This window comes from Zeus faber, assembly GCF_960531495.2.
Source record: "Zeus faber genome assembly, chromosome: 1".
Lineage (NCBI taxonomy): Eukaryota > Metazoa > Chordata > Actinopteri > Zeiformes > Zeidae > Zeus > Zeus faber.
Window position 1 is genome coordinate 18,722,628 of NC_137193.1, and position 20,315 is coordinate 18,742,942.

The window sequence follows — 20,315 nt, forward strand, 5'->3', positions numbered from 1 at the left end:
CATATTGCGCTAAAAGACTACAGTGAGTAAGACAATCACCTCCCCCACTGAGGAAGTGCTTTGGACAAAATACATATATTAATGCTATAAAACTGCTGACGAGCATAGCTGTTTCACATGGTTTTAGATTCTCTGGATTCTCCTCCACCCTCAACTATACTGCAACTATACTACTGCAACAGAAGTTGCCCACTCCTTACCCTGGGTGGTAACAAGGTGAAACATGCATCTATAGGCTTGTGTATTATGTTACATATTGCTGGAACATAATTCCAGAAGATCTCAGGCTTGTCCCCAACGCTCCAGCCCTATTGTCAAACCCCATTTTTCCAGTCCTAAGGTCCAGTCCGAGACATAATAGTGCCTTTATTATTATTGTGAGGCTGCTGAAGCCTCACAAATGAGCCTTTGAAAGATAACACATAAAACATTAAGCCGTCACGGGAGACAGGAAGGACAGCCTCAGGAGACACACACTAGACAGTGCAGTTGTCAGCACAATGTTTACCACGCAAAAAAAAATAAAAAAAATAAAATAAAGTCACGAACTCAGCTAGTTTAGTCGATAACGGGTGAGCAAAACGTGGAGTTGTAAAAACAACAACAACAACAACAACAACAACAACAACAAGACAGGAGACATCTGCCAAGTGTCGGTTACAACATCACACACAGATAACGGTTCATACAAGCACTGCTGACTGGCTCATTGAAACGTGTTTGATTATTATAAACATTATTATTCATTGACCACATAAATAGACTCATTCGTACCTTGAAAGTCTCGCTGAGTTGTAATATGTGATTTTTCTTGAGTTCCGCATTGGATCCAACGGGATACTGTCAGCCATCTTTTTTTTTTTTTTTCTTTTTTTTTCTTTTTTTTCCACAACTTTATTGAACGTAAACATAGCATCACAGAGATAACGCTGCACAAAAAAACGCATGCCCTGCACAATCCATTTCAATTGTGAATATATAACAAAACAAATACAAATAAATAGTAATAATAAATATATCTAAATTCAAGGGCTTCTCTCTTTATTTACTTCATTACATTTTTTTCAAGATCCCGTCAGCCATCTTGGCTGGACAGTAGGCTACGTCGTGACGTCACGTGTCATTCTTAATGCGTGTGTAAACCGCCGTTTAAGGATCCTTTATTTATTTATGATAAATTAAAATGCTTTGGTGGTCAAGTATTCAAAATACAAATCTAAGCCATTATATTGATCTAAAGCGATGACCCAAAATTTAAATTTGTAAGTAAAAGGTTAGTGATAAAGGTTAGTAATAAGTACTTGTGCGTCAAGTTATGCTTGACTGAGTTGTTCTTTATCTTGTTCTTCTTATAATTATGATTTTTATTGCCTGGACCCTACATTATTATTATTATTATTATTATTATTATTATTATTATTATTATTGTATTGCCTTGTATTCATGTAAAGCACTTTGAGTTACATGTTGTGTATGAAAAGTGTTATACAAAAAGGGTTTTTGTTTATTATATATATTATTTACATAAAATACCAATTATAACATTGCTTTTAAACATGATGTTCAGAAAAAAAAACAGCCTTCTAACCTATTAACCCATCAGATACAATTCTCTGAGAAACAGAGTTCATATGTAGAGAGTTGCAAATGATATAATCCACTTTCTCTTTATTAAGGCATGTTTGATGTTACGACCAGACTGACAAATCACATTTGTTGGCACCTCAGTGCAAAAGATAGCCAAGTATTTACCATTAGAAGACGATTTAGCTGTCATACTTAGTCTATCTTGTATCACATTTCCTAAATATTTCTACTATCCTAACACAGCAGTCGAAGCATAGATATGGGGGTCCATTGTTTTCGACTACAAGTTGGGGTTTTTTTGCAATGAATTATCAATATTAGGTCACTCTTTTATATATATATATATATATATATATATATAGCATAAGATTAATAATATCGTAATGAATTTAAGTTTATATTCTTTCAAATGTATGGTAAAGGTGCAAGATAATGACAAATGACAAAAATGCATTGTTTAGTGTGTGCACCTTTCTACAGTAGGCCTATTTAATTTGGCTCCCATTGATAAATGCTTTATTTTCACACAAAATAGATTTTTTTCCTTGCTGACACAAAACACAAAAGAAATTAAGCAAAAGCAGCTTGCTCCTGGTATCATGCTTTTCAAGCCAAATTTAAGACGTCAATCCATGTCTAGTGTTTCTAGTCAGACCCAAATTCTACATCAACCTGTTCAATGACATTATTACATATAGACTTTGTTCATTCTACAACCTTAAAGATGCTTCCTCTCATCCTTTTTTTCTGGACTGTAAAATGTGCGAGGTAGTCAACTGGAAGTACTGACTTCTGTTCATTCTAATTGTTATTCTAAAAAAATGGGTATCAGAGGGAACATAGTTCATATTGTTGAGGACAGATCATTTTTAATTGGCGTAACAGGTAATTGTAGAGGCATTTTGTGCTTTGCACTAACTAACAGCATCCAAACTGTCCAAAGGAGATAGCAGGTTCTTTGCAGTGTCAGTTGTAGGGTGTGTTCCCTTCTTTACACTGTTCTCATGGGGAAGCACCTCAGAGATCATCATATACAAAGGAAATAAACTACTGTATCTACTGTATAGAAAAACAACATTCACGAGTAATGAGTTTCCAATAATATATCAAAATGTGAAATGAATCTGCTATGCTGAGTTGATAGAAATGTCTCTTTTTAATCTGTAATAGAATACATAAGAACCAACAAGATGTTTGACAAATATTTTAATTTTCACAATAGTTTGCATATTCTCTTCATTCATTTATCTTCAACTTTTGTTCAGTTGATCCCAATTTCTTTACTGTCATCAATCAACATAGAAAAATGCCTATTAGCTCCCATGTCCATGCCCGTCTTTCCCAGACTGGTAATAGGATTCCCTCCACTGCCCACTGTGTTCATGCCTGCCGCCATGGCGTGGAGGTGTGGGATTCCTCGGTTCTGGATAACTGAGATCTCATTGTTCTTCATGGCCAGGCCGTTGGTGATAGCTGCCGCGTAGCGGTTCCAGAATCCTGGGTCTACATTCATGGCCCGAGCTGTCAAGTCTTTCTGAAACATTTCCCCAAACTTCATGGCGTCACCGCCCAGCAGGGCGATGGGGTTCTCCACCGACAGGCGACGGCCTCTCCTGGCCGGAGCGTTGTTCCACATGTGAGTGCCCATGTGAACCTGCGAATGAAGAAAGACATGTGACATGGATTTGGTGAGTGTCGTTATCTAAAGCATTTCAAAAAACATCAATTAAAGGTCACCACTTGTGAATCACTTTTTCAGTGCTTGTGCACATACATTTGTGTCTCTGATGGGCCTACTAACACACAAACTGTGAAATCAGACAACTCTGTCAGTTTTGTATTGGGCCCCCTATTTTAGAAAATATGTGATTCTGCGTTCAGATTTACCTCCCCCTCCTAGGTCAAGTGGGGGGCGCATTAAAATTAGGACCGGCCCCACCATCTGAATACCTCCACCCATTCCTTACGAACTACATTTGCCAAGGTCGGTGCGCCATTTTTTTTCTCGCAAGTGCCGGACCCGCTAGCATTATGTTGAAGCTGAGAGCTAAGCATGGGAAGTGCTCCGTTGTTGGCTGCACAGACCAGCACAAATCTGTACATTGGCCCCAGCCTCAGAGGACAGAAGAGCTGAGTGGATTACGTTTATTTTAGATGGCAATGTCCCAAACTGTGACAAAACTGCAGACGAGGTAAATGTAAGAATTAGAAAATTAATTGTACAAAAATGTAAGTATTTAAAAATGAATTGTGCTGAAATGTAAGTATTTAAATTAATTGTGCTGTGTGTTTCTTTTTCCGTTTAGCACTAGTTAATGCTTATAGCTGAGGTAAAATATTAGATGTAATTTTCTAAAAAGTTACTGGGTGGTTTACTTTTTTGGGTGGTGATGTCCCAGAGTGTTTCTTGCAGCTCATTTTATAGAGATTCGCAAGAAGTTTACTGACTTGCTATGAGTCACTGAGGCAATTTCACCTCCACCGCCATCCAGCATGTAGCTGGAGTAGGGCATTGGGGAGCAGAAGCGTATTTGCATTTAAAGCTACAGACACAGAAAAAGCCGTCGAGAAAAGCACTGAAACAGAGGGTTATAGAGGCATGCTAGAATGGCTAGAATGCATAATCTGAGTGTTATATTCAGCAAAAAACTTCAAAGATATTTTTTGGGGACCTTATAGACCTATATTAACTTGTTGAAAAGGAGTATAAGGGGTCACCTTTAAATTCAATAGTCATTCCCACCAAATAATATAAATGTTAAATAAATGAAAATAATATAGGCATCTGATGACTATATTATAACTTTTACTATTCAAATATTTCTCCGGTAATATTTAAAGATAAAAAACTGACCCCCTTAATCTTCTAAATTATTGTTTGATGTCTTCTGCTGCTTTGACTGATTAATTCTGCTGGCTTGCGATTCTGAATCTCAATGGGAATAGCCTTTCTAACATAAAGGTAAAATAGATATCCTACAGGAGAGCACTTTGTACCTTCAGATTGCCTTTTGTGGTGAAAGCTCTGCCGCAGATGGAACAGACGAAGGGCTTCTCCCCGGTGTGTGTGCGTTCGTGGATCTGCAGGGCGCTGGCTGATGAGAAGTTCTTTCCACAAACGTTGCAATTGTGCTGCTTTGGAGTGCGTCGAGGAGGTGCAGATCCGAGCATGGTGGTCATGCCTGGGCTACCAATCGATGGATAAGATGGAGGGAGGTGGAGACTGAATGGAGGAGGCTGCCCCTCCACTGGGTTGTTTGGCTCACTGTGCCCGTTGATCTCTTTTTTTATCATGTCTGAAGATGTGGTATTGATCAGACTTAGAGAACTTTGACTGGCAACTGAAATTAAATAACAGGGGTGACATTTGCTCAGTTATAGACATAATTTTTAAATCATGACTCATGCATTATTTCAATTAATATATGCGCGGTAAACGCTAAATATTGGGCACCATTTAAAGATAAGTAAGATAGTTAAAAAACATAAACATTAAATTTGGTCTCAATCTAAATGTTAAATTCCTATCGTAACGTCAAGACATTGACAAGACATCACTTTACCTCGTTCTCGACTAAACTGAAACAGCATGCTGTAGGGGCTTTCCTCCTTCACACTCAGCTTGCTGGGTTGTATTTCTCTCAGGTCCTGGGCCAATGCAACACTTGACGCAGAGGAAGGAGATTCAGATTGCTCCCTCTTCACTGATGCTGCCAAAGGTGCTTGAGATTCTGGCCAGTTGTTCACTGCTGGGGATTTGCTCATTCTGCCCTCGGATTGGGTTTGTAGAGGTGATACGGATAAACAAGGTGAGCTGGAGGGTTCAGACATATTTGGGCTGCCTGAGTTGTGATTGCCCACCTTTTTTTCTGTCAGAGAGAAGTTGATAGAAAGAGGGCCCCTGTCCATGAAGCCATTGGCCAGTGCCTTCATGCCAAAGGAGTGGTTAAGGTTCACCGTAGAGTCGATCATTCTCATTTGATTCTCCAACGCTGCTATGCTCGAAACAATAGCTGAGGACTTAGGAGGGGAATAACAGACAGAGCTAAAGGGCTTGCTGGGGCTTAAACCCTCGTCTATATTTCCTGCCTCGTCTTCATCTTCCTCATCTTCATCCTCCATCGAAATGTCATCCATCAGGTCATTGTCATTGCTGCCAAGGCTGCCAAAGCTCTTCTCGTTAAAAGAGACACTGTTGTCCATCTCTTGCTCCACATGGTAGGATTCTGGAATCTGCCCGCCCATGTGCATCCGTATGTGCTGCTGAAGAACAACAGCGTTGGTGAACTTCTTCTGACAGATGGGACATGAGTGCTGCACAAGAACTGGGGGGTTTTCCCTGTGAACACCAATGTGAGTCTTCAGGTTGCCCTTTGTCGTGAAAGCCCTGCCACATACCTTACATTTGTAGGGCCTCTCCCCGGTGTGGATGCGGTAGTGCATCTTCAGCGCACTCTGGCAGCTGAGGACACGGTGACAGAGGATGCACTGGTTGGGGTCTGTGATCTTTTTATCAATATTCTCTACTAGTTGCTGAAGCTTAGAGGTCTCGGATGTTTGCATAGAGTCCAGGAGGATGCCGGAAGAGTTTTTAATTGGATCCGACTTCACTGAGGGGGGCGGAGAGCTGGAGACAGGAGACGTCTGGCAGGCGGGCTCCGATGTGGTGGACATAGTCAGGGTTGTGGTGCTTGTGGTCATAGTAACTGGGTTTACCATAAATCTGGGGATGCAGTTTGGAGGTAGGTGTACCCCTTCTGTTTTTAGCATATTCGAGGCCTCTATCAGGTGGTTGTGCTGTGGAGACTGTGAAACAGGAGCAATATGAGGCTCGCTGCTTGTTTGAGTAGGTGACAAAGACACTCTGTCACATGAGGATGGCCGATAAGGAGATTTGATGGATGGTGTTACATTCAAAGGGTCATTTGAGCATCCTATACTGGTAAGAGTAGCGGACAGCGGAAGACCCATAGGAGTAGGAAGAGTTGCTAGAACTGGTTTGCTGTCAAGCCATGAGGTGCCTGTTTTTTCCGGGGAGAAAGACATCCCATAGGGAATACCAGAACTTGTTGGCACATTGTCTAAGTATTCTGGCACTGGGTAAGGGTTCATCTGAATGTGAGGGTACTTTTCTTTATGCCTCTGAAAGTGGACCTTTAAGTTCCCTTTCGTGGAAAAGCGATTGCCACAGATGTTGCATTTGAAGGGCCTCTCCCCTGTATGGGAGCGCAGGTGGATCTGCAGTGCACTGTCACTGCCAAACACTTTGGCACAGAATCTACATTTATGCTTGAAGAAGGGCTCCTCCGGGCTGGGCTTGGTGTTGAACAAGGATACGTTGGGCAGCTTTCCTTTCCTGTGCTTCATCAGGGCAGCAAGGGGGTCAAGTGCATTAGCTGTGGCGACAATGCTCGCCAAGGGGTTGGGGAAAATGACACTGCTGGGGGGGCTCTGAGGTAGAAATGGCAGGTTGGATGATGAGCTGAGGATACTGCCCTCCCCCAGGGACAGAGGGCTGGAGGAGCTCAATGTCTGAGTACAGCTAACACTGCTGGTTTGTGAGCCGACATAAGGAAGCATTACTGTGGTCATACTACTACTGCTGCTGCTGGAGATGGGTGCAGCTGAACTCTCTGAGGAGGATGAGGTACAGGTGATATCTTTAAGGTTGGTCTTCCCGCGGACATTTTGTGAGGTAATAGCTTGCAGCCCGCCAAACATGGATGACAGAGAAACAGCGGCCTGACCATTGACAGCTGAGGGCATCGTTCCTGACAGCGGGAGGACGGACGCTGGGATGAGGCCTTGGGATGGGAAAGGGTTAGGGGTCAGGGTCAGCGCTCTGGAGACAGGGATTAATGCCGCTTGTGTAGGCTGTCTGTTCATGACTGCTACCTGGCTGCGGATCTGCTCGATGAGCTGCAGCTGGTGAACCTGTTGCTGTTGCAGTGCCAGCAGCTGCTCTAGGATTACGGGGATGGCGGCTGAAGCTGCCTTTCCTGCAGCACCACCGCAGGTTATTCCCTGGGAAAACTGGGCTACGGCCACTCTGGTGCTGTGAAGAATCTCCAGCGTCACGTTTGTACTCGGCATGCTGTAGCCACTGGCGATCGGCATCTGAGGAGACCAGTCGGCTGAATCTGGAAGCTGGGGACTGGGGGCTGCCGAGTATTTGTCGATCTGCGGGCAGTGCTCCTGCTCCATGGGTTCCTCTTGCTTCCTCCCTCCCTCTAAAACATCCAAGCTGTCATTGTCGTTCACCAGCGTCTCTCCCTGTTCGAGGACCCCATCTGTGGATTCCGCCAGGGTCGACTCGCTGGGGGTCAGGCTAGGAACTGGCGAGGGTCCAACAGGAGAGTCCTCAAGAACGGGCATCCCAGCGTCGTCCTTCACTATCAGCACCAGCGGGTCCTCGGTGCAGACTCTTTTATGTTCACTCACTTCGGTCCAAGTGAAGAATTCAGCACAGCACTTCTCACAGACATGCGTTTCCTTGCTGCCTCCGAGGATCTCTTCCCTCTCCCTGCTGTTCAAGACTCCTGAAAAGAGAACAAAAATTAAAGAAAAAGAAGATAAATATGGTGATTTCTTCTGCTGATATTTAATGACTTATCAACTAACACATAACATACAAACCTTAGTTCAGAATTGATTGCAATGAGTCAATGCTTTAGCTGCTTCCACAAATAACAACACAATAACTGTTTTCAAAGTTCGAACTGAATCGGATGCTATGTAAATGTTAAATTTCTCTCCCATCAATAAAGTTGATAATGTAATCTGACCTCTCAATTGTCTGACACAGACAGTTAAAGAAATTCCATATGATGTATTGACTTAGTCTTTTACAGTCATATAAATCAGGACACAATGGGTCCCATCTGTGGTTAAAAACTGGGCCCTTATAAAACCTCCATCTCAAAATAAATAAATATAATAAATATCAGAAAATCTTAAAATAACATTTAATATATTTTATGTTACATTTACATCCAAGCTTTAAATGATTCATGAATGGTCTAGATTGTAGATTTTAATTAACTCTTCAAATTTTCTGAATTATGATTCATTTTCGAAGGCAGCAGGTGAAACAGAATCAGAAGGCAAAAAATGTAATATAAAAATTTCATAATAATAAATACATTTTTCATTCATATAAATTTGAAGAATAATTTTGTTTTTATACATTTTAATCTGTAGTTAGTATGATGATCCTGTTAATCTCTGGATTTTTTTTATATTCTCCACCATTTGTTGAGAGGTGTAATTTCTTAGATAAATCATTAAAAAAATCAATAGTTTCTTTTGAAAACAGATAAATTCATTTAAAATAATGGCTCCTACAAATCATTCAATTACATTCTTTTTGATTTACAGTAACATTCTTTGCCATCTAATGCACCTCTCAAAAACCTCTTCCATCTGTTCGGACCAGATGGAAAGATTACATCAACCATGCCGACATAAAATAAGACCTCCCTTAAGAACAACTTTTTTATAATAGTTGGGAGAGGAAAAGACTCATCTCAACTTGTCAATACACCAATACACCAATACATGTATAAAGCTCTTGAATTTTAAACATTCAGCACCAAATAATCTGCATTCTTCACTAGAAAAACATGCACAACGGCCGTTACCGTCAGGGACTGAAGCATTGAGCCATCTTAAAGTCAACTGACTTTTAGCAAAAAATAGCAGGAAAAGGAGAGTGAAACAGTGTTGAATAAGTCACGTCTATTCAAAAGTAGATTCACTCAAAAGTAAATAATCTCAGACACTGGCCCGCTAAGTGGGTGGTCTGAAGATGACCCAGGCGATTCAGAAGGATTGCTTGGATTATTAGGTAAAAAGTACGATTTATGATAAACAAGAACAGAAAAATTAACAGAAAAACATTTTTTTTCTCCCTAAATATATATTATTAAACCATTAATAAATAATAATAATAATAATAATAATGACAATAATAATAATATATTAACATTTTCAAATTGTAAAACCTCCCAACGCAGAACACTGACTGAACCTATACGATTTATGCGGTTTGCAAAACAAAGGATGACACTAAAAAAATAAATTGCGGTGCAACTGAAACCCAAACAGTCACTCAGCACAACTTCTTCAAAGCCCCTCAGCCTGCCTGACCCCTGCAGCCCCCGGGGTCAACGGCTCCAACGTACTAATTGTATTTTGATCCTGACAGGGAACACTTGGCCCCTCGCAGGGTGAGGAGACAGAGGTTAAATCAGCCGGTTGAATCAGAGCCCATTTGTAGAGAGACAGAGCCCTCCTGGAGGCTGCGAGGCCTGCGAGGGCCTCACTCCGCTCCTTCTCAAACACTAAAACTCAATTTTAAACTCTAATGTAATTTGGAGAAACAGGGTAATAAGGATCACGGTGAGAATATGTAGAATTGATGCAGGACAGCAGTGTAATTTTCTAAAATCCTGGTGCGATTGTGAGATATACAGACTCACAAACAAAGCCTACACTATGAATATTGCAGTATGTATGAAATACTGTATATAATGTTTATTTATATGTAATCAAACATTCTTTTATATCACAGCAGCCTTAGATAGAAGATTTAAGTTATGTTTATCAAAAGCTTAGGCCTTGTAAAAGTATCATAGAGTGTAAGAGGCCTACACTAATATTTCAGGTAATACAATAAATTGAAAAGTGAAGAGTGAAATATTAAAATATTAAAACTAAAAATAAATCATGAATTGCAAAAATGGTTTACAAAAGTATGGGAGGGGGGGTGAGGACAACAATTGAAAAAATGTTTTAAAATTAAAAGGGGGCTTTTGATCAGTATTCATCATTTATGCAGTCCTAATTATTAAAAGAAATGTATTTCAAAAACATATTTCAAACATTTTATATATTATGATTACCACCTCGAATTCGTTATTCATATCTGAATTACTGTAAAAATCAAACCTAATTAAAACAAAATATCAAAAAGTAATTTCGTATTGTAATGTAAATTATCTTCATTAACACGTAAAAGAAGTACAAATATTTTGGCAGAATTAAGGAGGAGTTAGCAAACGGTAAACCTCAAAACGGCACCAAATAAAACGAACTATAAAAAATCAATATAGCGGCCCTGTGATTTGAAGGTTATTTACATTAATGAATAATAATAAAAATAATAATAATTACCAACATCCCGTCTTTATGAAGTTCAACGTATGAAAAGTCTCGATTTTATGTTTTAGAGGAAGAAATTGAATAAAAGAAATGGAATAAAAGTTTGGACTTATACAAAAATCTGGTATTTTTCTTGCACTTTTAAGGGTATACATTTTCCTATTTTAACCCAAATTTAAAGTGGGGCCTGATTGTTAAACTTTTTAAGGCTGCAACAAAGAGTTCCTTCCACAAGCTCTTCCTGCTTTGGACATTTAAGCTATAGATATTAATATACAATATTTAATATATACTCACCATTATATTATCATATTAAATAATGTCTCCAATGTCTCTGTTTTAGGTGTAAAAAAAAAAACCCCACAACAAACAGATCTAGGTGTAAAGCTGCTCCTGCTCAGCCTCTTACCATGCTGTGAGGGGACTCCAGCTTGGGTCTCTTCCTGGTCCTGGAGGTGCCGGGGCTTGGCTTGCTTGCGGCGGGACATCTTGTCACTTCACCTCCTCCTGCGGACTCATCGGCAGCCGAACCACCGGCACCCGCCGCGCACAGAGTCCGACCAGTGGAACCGGGGTCACTAACCGGTGTACGGACTGCGCATGTCAGTGCGATTGTGATGGAGAGGAGGGGGTGGGGGTGGGGGTGCGGGGTGAAGCTTCGCCTCCGTGAGGGGTGATTGGTTGAAGTCCAGCGGGGATGAGGTACGGAGACGATGGAGGTGACGGGGGTGATGGAGGTGATGGCGGTGACGGGTTCTAGGTCACTTCCAGCCCTGTGGTCTCCTGGTTTTACGCGCGGGCTTGGAGAGCTCCTGCATGGCGGCGCTGCGGTCACTTGGAGTCTAATAAGTTTCTATCGCGTTGCAGGGGAGTCCCGCCTTAGTCTTTGGTCGCTGTGTTGTTTTCTGCTGCGGTCCGTGGACTTGAGGGGGATTCGGGTGTTCGCAATTGCGCGCAAAACATCCGTTCGAAACTACCGACAGCGCGTCCTGTTCCGCCTACTGAGCCTTGTTCTCTGCGTGTCCCCCCCCACCACCTAAATGCAGATCGCCGGTGTCCCTCTGAGGTGTCTGCAGTCGAGGAGGTCTTGAGCTGGTCCCAACTCTTCTGGTCCCAAAATCGCGTTGGGGTTTTTTTGGGTTTTTTTTTTTTTTTTTTTTTTTTTTTAATCCAAGTGCGATGAAGCGATGCGTCCTCTCCAAAACAAGTCCCAAGTTGGAACAACCCGACGCAACACAATAGAAGTTGGTGTGTAAAAAATAAAAATGAAAAAAAACTGCGTCTGTTCGTGTGTGTGTGTGCGTGTGTGTGCGTGTGTGTGCGTGTGTGTGTGTGCGTGTGTGTGATCCTCTTGTGCAGGTCTCAGATCCTCTGTCCTGAATCCTCTCTCCTCTCCGGATCCCGCGAGCTGCCTCCGCCTCCGGTGCGTCGTTATGTTGTCCTGCAGCCTTGATAGGCCACTGCGAGCAGACCTGGAGGTGTTCACTTGGTTCCTCCTCCTCCCACTGTGGTGCTCAGAGGACTGAGTGTGGGCATGGTGCAGTACACTCATTTGACTGATATGGTAAATAAAACATATATTTTGTTATTTTAGTTGTTCCTTTTTTTTTTTCATTTGTGTGTTTTTATTTATGTATTATTTTCTTTCTCTTTCTTTCTTTCTTTCTATTTTTTATATTTATCTTAAAAGTTTAATGTTTTTACATTACCTATCAATTTATCTATTTGTTATTTGTATGTACATATTTATATATTTATGTATACTTTTCATCTATGGGCTATAATTTTCCTTCCCAAATAAACTACAACGCACGGAGGCTGCAATCACTACCCTTTTCCGTCAGGTGTGAGGTTAGGCCCCCTAAAAGTTGTCATTGTGCGAAATTAAAAAGATGCAGTCTCAGGCAGAGCAGAATCAGCTGTTGATGATAACTGCAGCGGCACACAGCGATGCATGTATTGATCGGTATGTCTCCCATTCCCCTGCCACGAGGAGATAAGAAGGCCCCCACTCCACATGGAATATCATTGCTTCTGACCTATCAGCTTTCCACACACACTTATGATGAATAGCCATGCACGCCGGCCAGGAGCTCTTATCTGGAAACTCAACCCTCCTTGATTCGCTATTGATTTTTTTGTAACCAGCACCGGCACACAAACACTAACTACCACTTCACCATTATCTCTTCTGGAGAGAGTAAGCATTCAAAAGAGAATGATACAACCCACCAACACATCACGTGCGAGTGCTTGAAGTACTCACAAAATGTCTGGTATGAGAATTCGCAAGAGGGCTTCATGAACGCATCATGCTGTTTAAATTTCCTCAATTTCTTAGATACAATTCCTAGAAAAACCTCACCATTTTCTCAAATCTTCACATGCAATTTTAAAAAACCTCGCATCAAACGGTAACAGACATCTAATCTCTGGGTCCCAATTCAAACTTTGCCCCTCAAAAACACAGACTACATGACTATTGGTTACACACTGGAGGGACTCATTCTAAACACTGCTAACAAAATGTTTAGAACACGTTTTCAGATAAATCATTTGGAACTTTGTAAAATCACAGCACTGACTATCTAGATGACCCTTTCAGGAACACCCTGGTGAGAGAAGTTTAAAACAATACTGTAAAATACCTCTTACATTAGTGGATAAGGGAAAACTACTGTACATGTTGCTTTGGTCAAAACCCTGAAATTGAAATGTCACACTGACAATACATGTAAGGAAGAGTCCATGCTCAGTGAAATACCCAATTTCCAAAAGCTTTAATTCTAAATGCCACAAATGCAACCTCGCCAAAGCGCATGGGCATGCCTCTCGGCCCTATTTATTGACCTGCAATTTGATTGGCATGTTAACAATTTTGAGGCTTAGTGCTTGCACCTGGAGAAAGGTGTGGTCTTTGAGTCGAGGTTGTGATGACTTGAGTTAATTATATTGAGAGCATGTGTTTTCTGAATGAACATACTGTATAGTGCAATGAATGATTTACAGTTTTTCTCAACGAATTCTGCTAAAATACAAGCGCGTTTCCTGCTTTACACTTAGATTTGCAGTTCTAAACCGCACTTTTTTCAAAACACTAGACAAGGTTATCTACATTTGGCAAAATCTTCGTGAATAAAATCTCTCGTGTTCACATGGAAGACAGTGCCATTCAAAACGCTAAACTTAAATTTCCTACTATGCACACTCGCTCCGCATATGGACAAACACATGTTGCACAAGTGTTCAATAAGCAATCAGAGATATACTTTAACAAAAGGCCACAGGCGAGTTATTCTGTTTTGGAGCAATGGATGCACAGGAGAGAGAGGCATAGCAAGAGGAGGGAGAGTAAGAGGAGGAGGATGGAGAGGAGGAGGAGGAAGAGGAAGCGCAAGGGGAGCCATAATCTCTGACAAAATCCGTGCAGTACTCAATGCAGTACTCAGTGTTTACTGTATACAGTAAATGTTTGTATAATTTGTTCTGTATGTAGAACACTTTACACATCCAACTTTGTGTTTGTCGGAATATTATTCTGGGGAAAAAGAAAAAAAACCATTTTTGTTTATATTACAGTTAAGTATAAAAAACATTATGCAAAAATATTTTATAACAGACTAGTGCACATACATTGTAAGTACAATATTAACATGTAAAAGGCACAAGTCACCTGATAAAGCATTCAAACTAGTGTTTTCCATTCATAGCAGTGTTTTACATCGAGACATCAGTGTTCAATCGGTTGTTAGAAATCTCTGTTCATATGATGGTGTGGCGTGTCATTTATACACAAAATACCATTAGAAGACAATTGATGACACTGTTTTGAACGCAGAGTTTTATTTTGCAGGAGCTTTGCCTTTTGTGAGTTTTTTTTTGGATTTGTGTGTAGAGTTCTGAGGATATGAGGCATGTTTTCAGAAAACGTGTACAAACAACTGAGGTAAATTGTATTTTGTTTAAAGTTTTGCAAAAGAGTGTGGAATACGGAAACATGTGTGCAAACAGGTGTATAGTGTTAACGATGATGGGAAATGTGTTTTTGTGCTACAGCAACCGTTGTTTTGTGTTTAAGCAATCAAGAAAACCTGTATTAGCCCTGTGAAGGAAGTATTCATATCAGCAATGTCGTATTCAAATGAGGTCATATTAAAATATTTATTTTCTTAGGGAGTTACAATGATCTGTGAAAGAACAGAACATCACAAATGTAATTTTAACCGTGTGTGTGTGTGTGTGTGTGTGTGTGTCTGTGTGTCTGTGTGTCTGTGTGTCTAAGAGAGGAATAGCCTCTCGACCATAATGGACCATAATGAGTCTTTTCTGGACTTTTTTTCCACAAATGTGCAGTACTGGTGATAGAAAACAGAAATAGAAAATATATAAATCATTACATCATCACATTTTTCTATTTTTGGGCATTTTGCATGCACCAATATCTTTATTTACTTCCGTTCAGACGGCGCGTGATGAAAGTAACAGCGGAGTAAATGTAAATTCCCAGATCTGCAGCCTTGGGAGTGTGACTGGTAGTTAGAAGTGGCCTGCAGGGTGAGAAGCAGAGCTCAGGTTTTTTCGATTTATTCTGCAGATCATACTGCTTCTTTTAATACGCATCCATCAAATGGGAGTGACACATCATAACCATATTTTCTGTGAATATATCTCTCCGCAGAGGGCCTTTCAGGGTCTTTTTCCTTTTTTCTTTGCCCTTCGCCAGAACGCCAGAACCCGATAGATCTAAAAGAATTCCATGCCAGTGCGCACGCACGTACACGAACACACACATGCACACACACACACACACACACACACACACACAAAAACACACTCACACTCATGGTCTGTTTCCTGCTATATAATCACAACAAAGGGATTTTGGTTGAAAATGATCATAAATCACGGTGCGGATCAATACCCCCGGCCCTGGCTGCAGCGGCCTGATAACACAATCAATACGGGGTATTTGGATTTTAATTAATACGTGACAGAGCCACGGCCCTGAAACAATGAAATATGATCTGGGCCCCGTTTGAAATAAGGCCTCTCCCACACAGATGTCCCTGATATCTCACCAGGGTTCATCAGATGGTGTCGTGAATACGACCCTGCTACCTGAGAAGTTGAAGAAGAAACGGGGGGCAGTAAAGACAGAGAGAGAGCGAGAGAGAGAGAGAGAGAGAGGGGGGTGGCGGTGGGGGTGGAGAACACCAAGTTATTTGGAAATAGAAAACATAAGAATAAACACGCCGTCCATTCACACGTCCCTCCAGAGAGGCCAACAACTTGTCAAAGTTGATATCGCGGGACTCGGACCGGGGTTCCCGCAATATCCAAAACCTTCACTCAGCTGCCAGCGCGAGTGAATGGGAGCGGACCCCTTCATCCCAAAACACAAAGAGCGCCGAGAAGGGAGACCAAAACTAAATCAAGAGTGAACAAAAAAAGACGATTGAACACAGCGCTCGGCGTGATAGACAGGTTATATGTAGACCGAGGGCTGAGGGGCCTGGACATTTCTGATCGCTTTAATTCACTACAGGCTCCCTCTACCTCTCCTACCTCTCCTACCACCCCCCTCCCCTCCCAGCCCCCTCTCTCTCTCTCTCTCCCTCTCTCTCTCTCTCTCTCTCTCTCTCTCTCTGCTTTTATCTAACACTGTGTTACCGTATTGATTTTCTTCCCTTTATCTTCCAAGGCCTGGATAAGAGGACACAGGACTACGGGAGTCAGAGTGAATGGAGAACTTTCCTGAAGATTGCTGCTATTCTCCAGCTTATTGCCTCCTGTCGTTCACGGTTTCACATGATGTCCCAGGGTGTCAGGATCACAGTCGGGCCGTAAACCAGACGGACGATGATACCGGAGAAAGAGGGAGGGGGGGAAGAGAAGAGGGGATTGGCTGAGATGGAAATGATAGGAGATAGAGAGGAAAATAGATATAAATAGACAAAAATCGAATTTTTGTCTTTTATTTTTGTTAGAGGTTATTCACCTTATGGGATTGAATTGTTGTTAATATTTATTGAGTGCCTGTTCCAGGAAACTACGGAAGGTGTTGGACAAATCGCTCCGTTGGAAGGAATAGACGTTCTGTTAGAAGACTTTTTTACACATTAGAGCGTTGTAATGGCATGGTCGGGGCCCTGTTGACACTCAGGGTTACCACGACAACCTTCGAGAGGCAAATAGCTGTGAATATAAGGAAAAAAAGGAAATTATTTCAAACAAAACCTTCAGGGAATATGTGCCCATTACAACAATGGCTGTAGTAAAACAGCAGTTAATTATAATCTTGAAGCTGTTTACATCTACGGTTGCCAGTGAGACTCAAAGAGCAATGTTATCCTTAAAGTCACCTCCTGCACTCGAAACACACCACACCCCGTCATTACAGAACTTTAAACCCATGCCCAAGTGTTAATATCTTCTATTTTTTTTTGAGAGGGTTAATTGAGGACATCACATTCTGTAACTATCCTACACAAAACTCTGAAGTTGTTTCGGACGTTCAAGAGATTTTCCAAACAAAAAACTTGCATTTGGCAGAAGATAGTTGAAATATCAACACCAAAGTATTGTTGCTGTTATGTGCTTCCTTCAAACAATATCGTCTTTGAAATCACAGGGAGACGTTGTCGCGTGCGATACCGTAGGTTTGTAACGCAACTCCTCTACTAATAGAGCTCATGGGCCCGTGGTGGAATATCCCTTTAAATTTCTCACAGCTCGCCCTGAAGGGCCAGGAACGGCTGGTAAACCACAACCCAAATATCTTCATGCCACATCAGCAGAGATGGCGGCACCCGAGTGCACAACGTGAAACCAATGAAACCAGTTGTCTCAAGGAATTGTGTGCGTTGCTGAACTACACAGGAGCTTTTTTTTGTTTTTTCTTTTACGACACACAGGACACCGTGGGTCGCCCACGGAGTCGTATTTGGGCGCCTCGGCTGGTCCGGACTCACGCCCAGAGTGGGTTCGGGCTATGGGTGCTACCGCCACGAATGCCCAGATTCTCCTGTTGTGTTAGGCTTTAGACATTTTTTCGAGAATGTTTTCTCACAAATGATTTCTGCCGATTCGCAAACAAAGAGAAAGGCGTTCTCTCCTCCTTGCCAAACACTACAGATTTGCCCCCATCAGGAGAGGGAGGAATGAAAAGACAAGCGGCAGACTGATTTTTATGTGAATGTTGACTAAGAATGGTCTCCATCTGTGTAAACCGTCTTAACCAGGAACTTCCTGTGAGTCACGGTCTGAAGCCTGGAGCAAATCACTGATATTTATCATGCAAGATGGCACACATTGCCAGAGCTACCAGAGTGCCCATTGCTGGGTTCCCACCCTTAACTTCAGCTTGTGCTACACCTCACCTCTCCACGGATTACAATTTGAAAGTAAAGACTTTCATTTCTTTTAATTCATGAAAAAATGGCGCTTCACAAATGCCCTAGCTGTCAAGTATCCTTGGCAGGCTGTGCACAAACATTATAGAAATTACAGACTTTGTACTTGATGCTGATGCAAAAGTTAGATTTTAAAAAAGTCCATTCATCTGTCCACCTGTCCGTCTGTCCGTCTGTCTGTCTATCTGTTTTTTTGTGTCCTGTGAAGACGAGCGGTGCTCGGAAGCCGTTTAAATACATTTTCCCGGCTCCCCGGAATTTAACTGTGGAAACTTACAACCCCACCCTCCGTCTCCATAAGTCTTTCATTGTCCGTCCATCTCTCGCTTCCTCCGAAGGTCCTCGTTAAAAAAGGCCAGCCTTGTGCCTTGCAGTTCAATATTATGACATGTTTCTGAGCAGCTCCCAGCGTTCCCTCACACAGTGCAAACAAACCCAGGAGGAGATGGCAAAGGGACGGTTGAAGACATAAACAGAGGGAGGGACGGACGGACAGATGGACAGACGGACAGACGGACGGACCCCTTTCCCTCCACCCTTACCGTTCAGTTGCCCAGCCTCTGATATCATCATCTCTCCCTCCGACACCGTCCTAAATGTTACAGCGCACTCATCCATTCCTCCAGATGCCAGAGTGACGTGATCCTCGGGCCTTTTGTGGGCACTGTAAATGAAAAAGAGAAGGAATTCCTCCCGCGCCATCAAAGGGTGACGGTGTGAGATGAGCCCGGCAGTAAAGTTTTCGTCCTGCTTTCCCTTGGCCTTTCCAGCCGCGAGACGTTTGTGTCCTCACGCTTTTTACGGTCCGCCTATAAAATATGGAGCTTGTTGCCTTCATGGGAGAGAGTCGTACCTTGTTTTATTATCGGCGAGGGTTTAAAGGGTGACAGTGTGTGGATTTAAAGTTCATGTTAAAGGCAGTCAATATACAATAGATTCAATATACTTCTGTTGGTGGGGTTTTTTTTTATCCAAAATAGCTTAACAGACCTCGACAGCATGGCTCGGGAGGTTTATTTGATTAACTCCTGGCGACGGGTCAGATGTGAAAATATATGGCTTTCATCCAGATAATCACGGCTGATCTGTGACCACTCTCCGGAGCGATAATCAATAGGTGGAGAGATGCGGGAGGGTCTGCGCAGCAGAAATCTGAAATCTGTCTCCGGAGCGATGGGTTGCGCTCTGAGCGGGGACATGTAGGTGGCAGACCCCGCCACCCTGCGGCATCATACGACTGCGATGCCCCGGCGACAACGTTTCAGGGTGTAGATGTGGTGTCTTCAGACTCAGGACGGAGAGAAAGAGAAAAATGGAGAGAGAGAGAGAGAGAGAGAGAGAGAGAGAGAGAGAGAGAGAGAGAGAGAAAATTACATAGAGAGAGCATCTGTGTTTTGTGTAGTAGAAGCCAAGAGGCTTATACGGATATGGGATACAAACAGGGACCCAGATTTCATTTCTCATAACTAGAGAAACTGTTGATACAACAGAACACACACACACACACACACACACACACACACACACACACACACACACACACACACACACACACACACACACACACACACACACACACACACACACACACACACACACACACCTACCTCTGCTGGCTCCGTACAGCTGTCCAATGCAACAAAATGGAGTCTGCTGCATCACAGCAGCCCCTTCAAAAGGAAGAAGAAGAGTATGATGCGTGAAAAACAAACGTCCTGCGTTCCAAACAATAAAACGAGTGCAATCTACTTTACAGGAGTTTTACAACACATCCTGGACTAGGACTCCTCATACCCCCTCCATTGCACACACACACACACACACACACGCACGCACGCACGCACGCACGCACGCACGCACGCACGCACGCATGCACACACACACGGGCGTGCGCACACACACACGCGCGGACACACACACGCGCGGACACACATGGTTGTAAACAAATGTGATTTTGCATTTCCTGTAGTCTAGACACAACAGAGTCAAAGTCAAAGAGTTTTATTATCAAAGGCACAGTGTAACACAGGGAACACAGTGAAATTATTGTGACCAGGCAAGCAACAACTACTTAGAAGACACTGAGTGTTAAAAAAAAGAGACAATAAATGAGGGCAAATCTAGCAAACATTTGGCAAGAACAGCAAAAAATAT

General features: G+C 42.2%; 2 protein-coding genes across 2 annotated transcripts in view; both read right to left on the bottom strand.

The window, feature by feature from the left end:
* The window catches only part of atp9b (ATPase phospholipid transporting 9B), a gene marked incomplete at its 3' end in the record, with an annotated part of 51,457 nt that extends 50,605 nt beyond the window's left edge, over positions 1–852 (bottom strand). Inside the window, exon 1 of the mRNA XM_080011979.1 lies at positions 775–852. Within this exon, the coding sequence (XP_079868105.1) occupies positions 775–851 (77 nt within the window). The 5' untranslated portion in view covers position 852. The remainder of the gene's footprint in view (positions 1–774) is intronic.
* Positions 853–2,848: 1,996 nt separating this feature from the next.
* Positions 2,849–11,237, bottom strand: sall3b (spalt-like transcription factor 3b; the record flags this gene model as incomplete). Its single annotated transcript, XM_080012089.1, has 4 exons — positions 2,849–3,241; positions 4,585–4,928; positions 5,151–8,126; positions 11,159–11,237. The coding sequence occupies 4 exons, from the start codon at positions 11,235–11,237 to the stop codon at positions 2,849–2,851; spliced, it is 3,792 nt and encodes a 1,263-aa protein (XP_079868215.1).
* Positions 11,238–20,315: the final 9,078 nt, after the last annotated feature.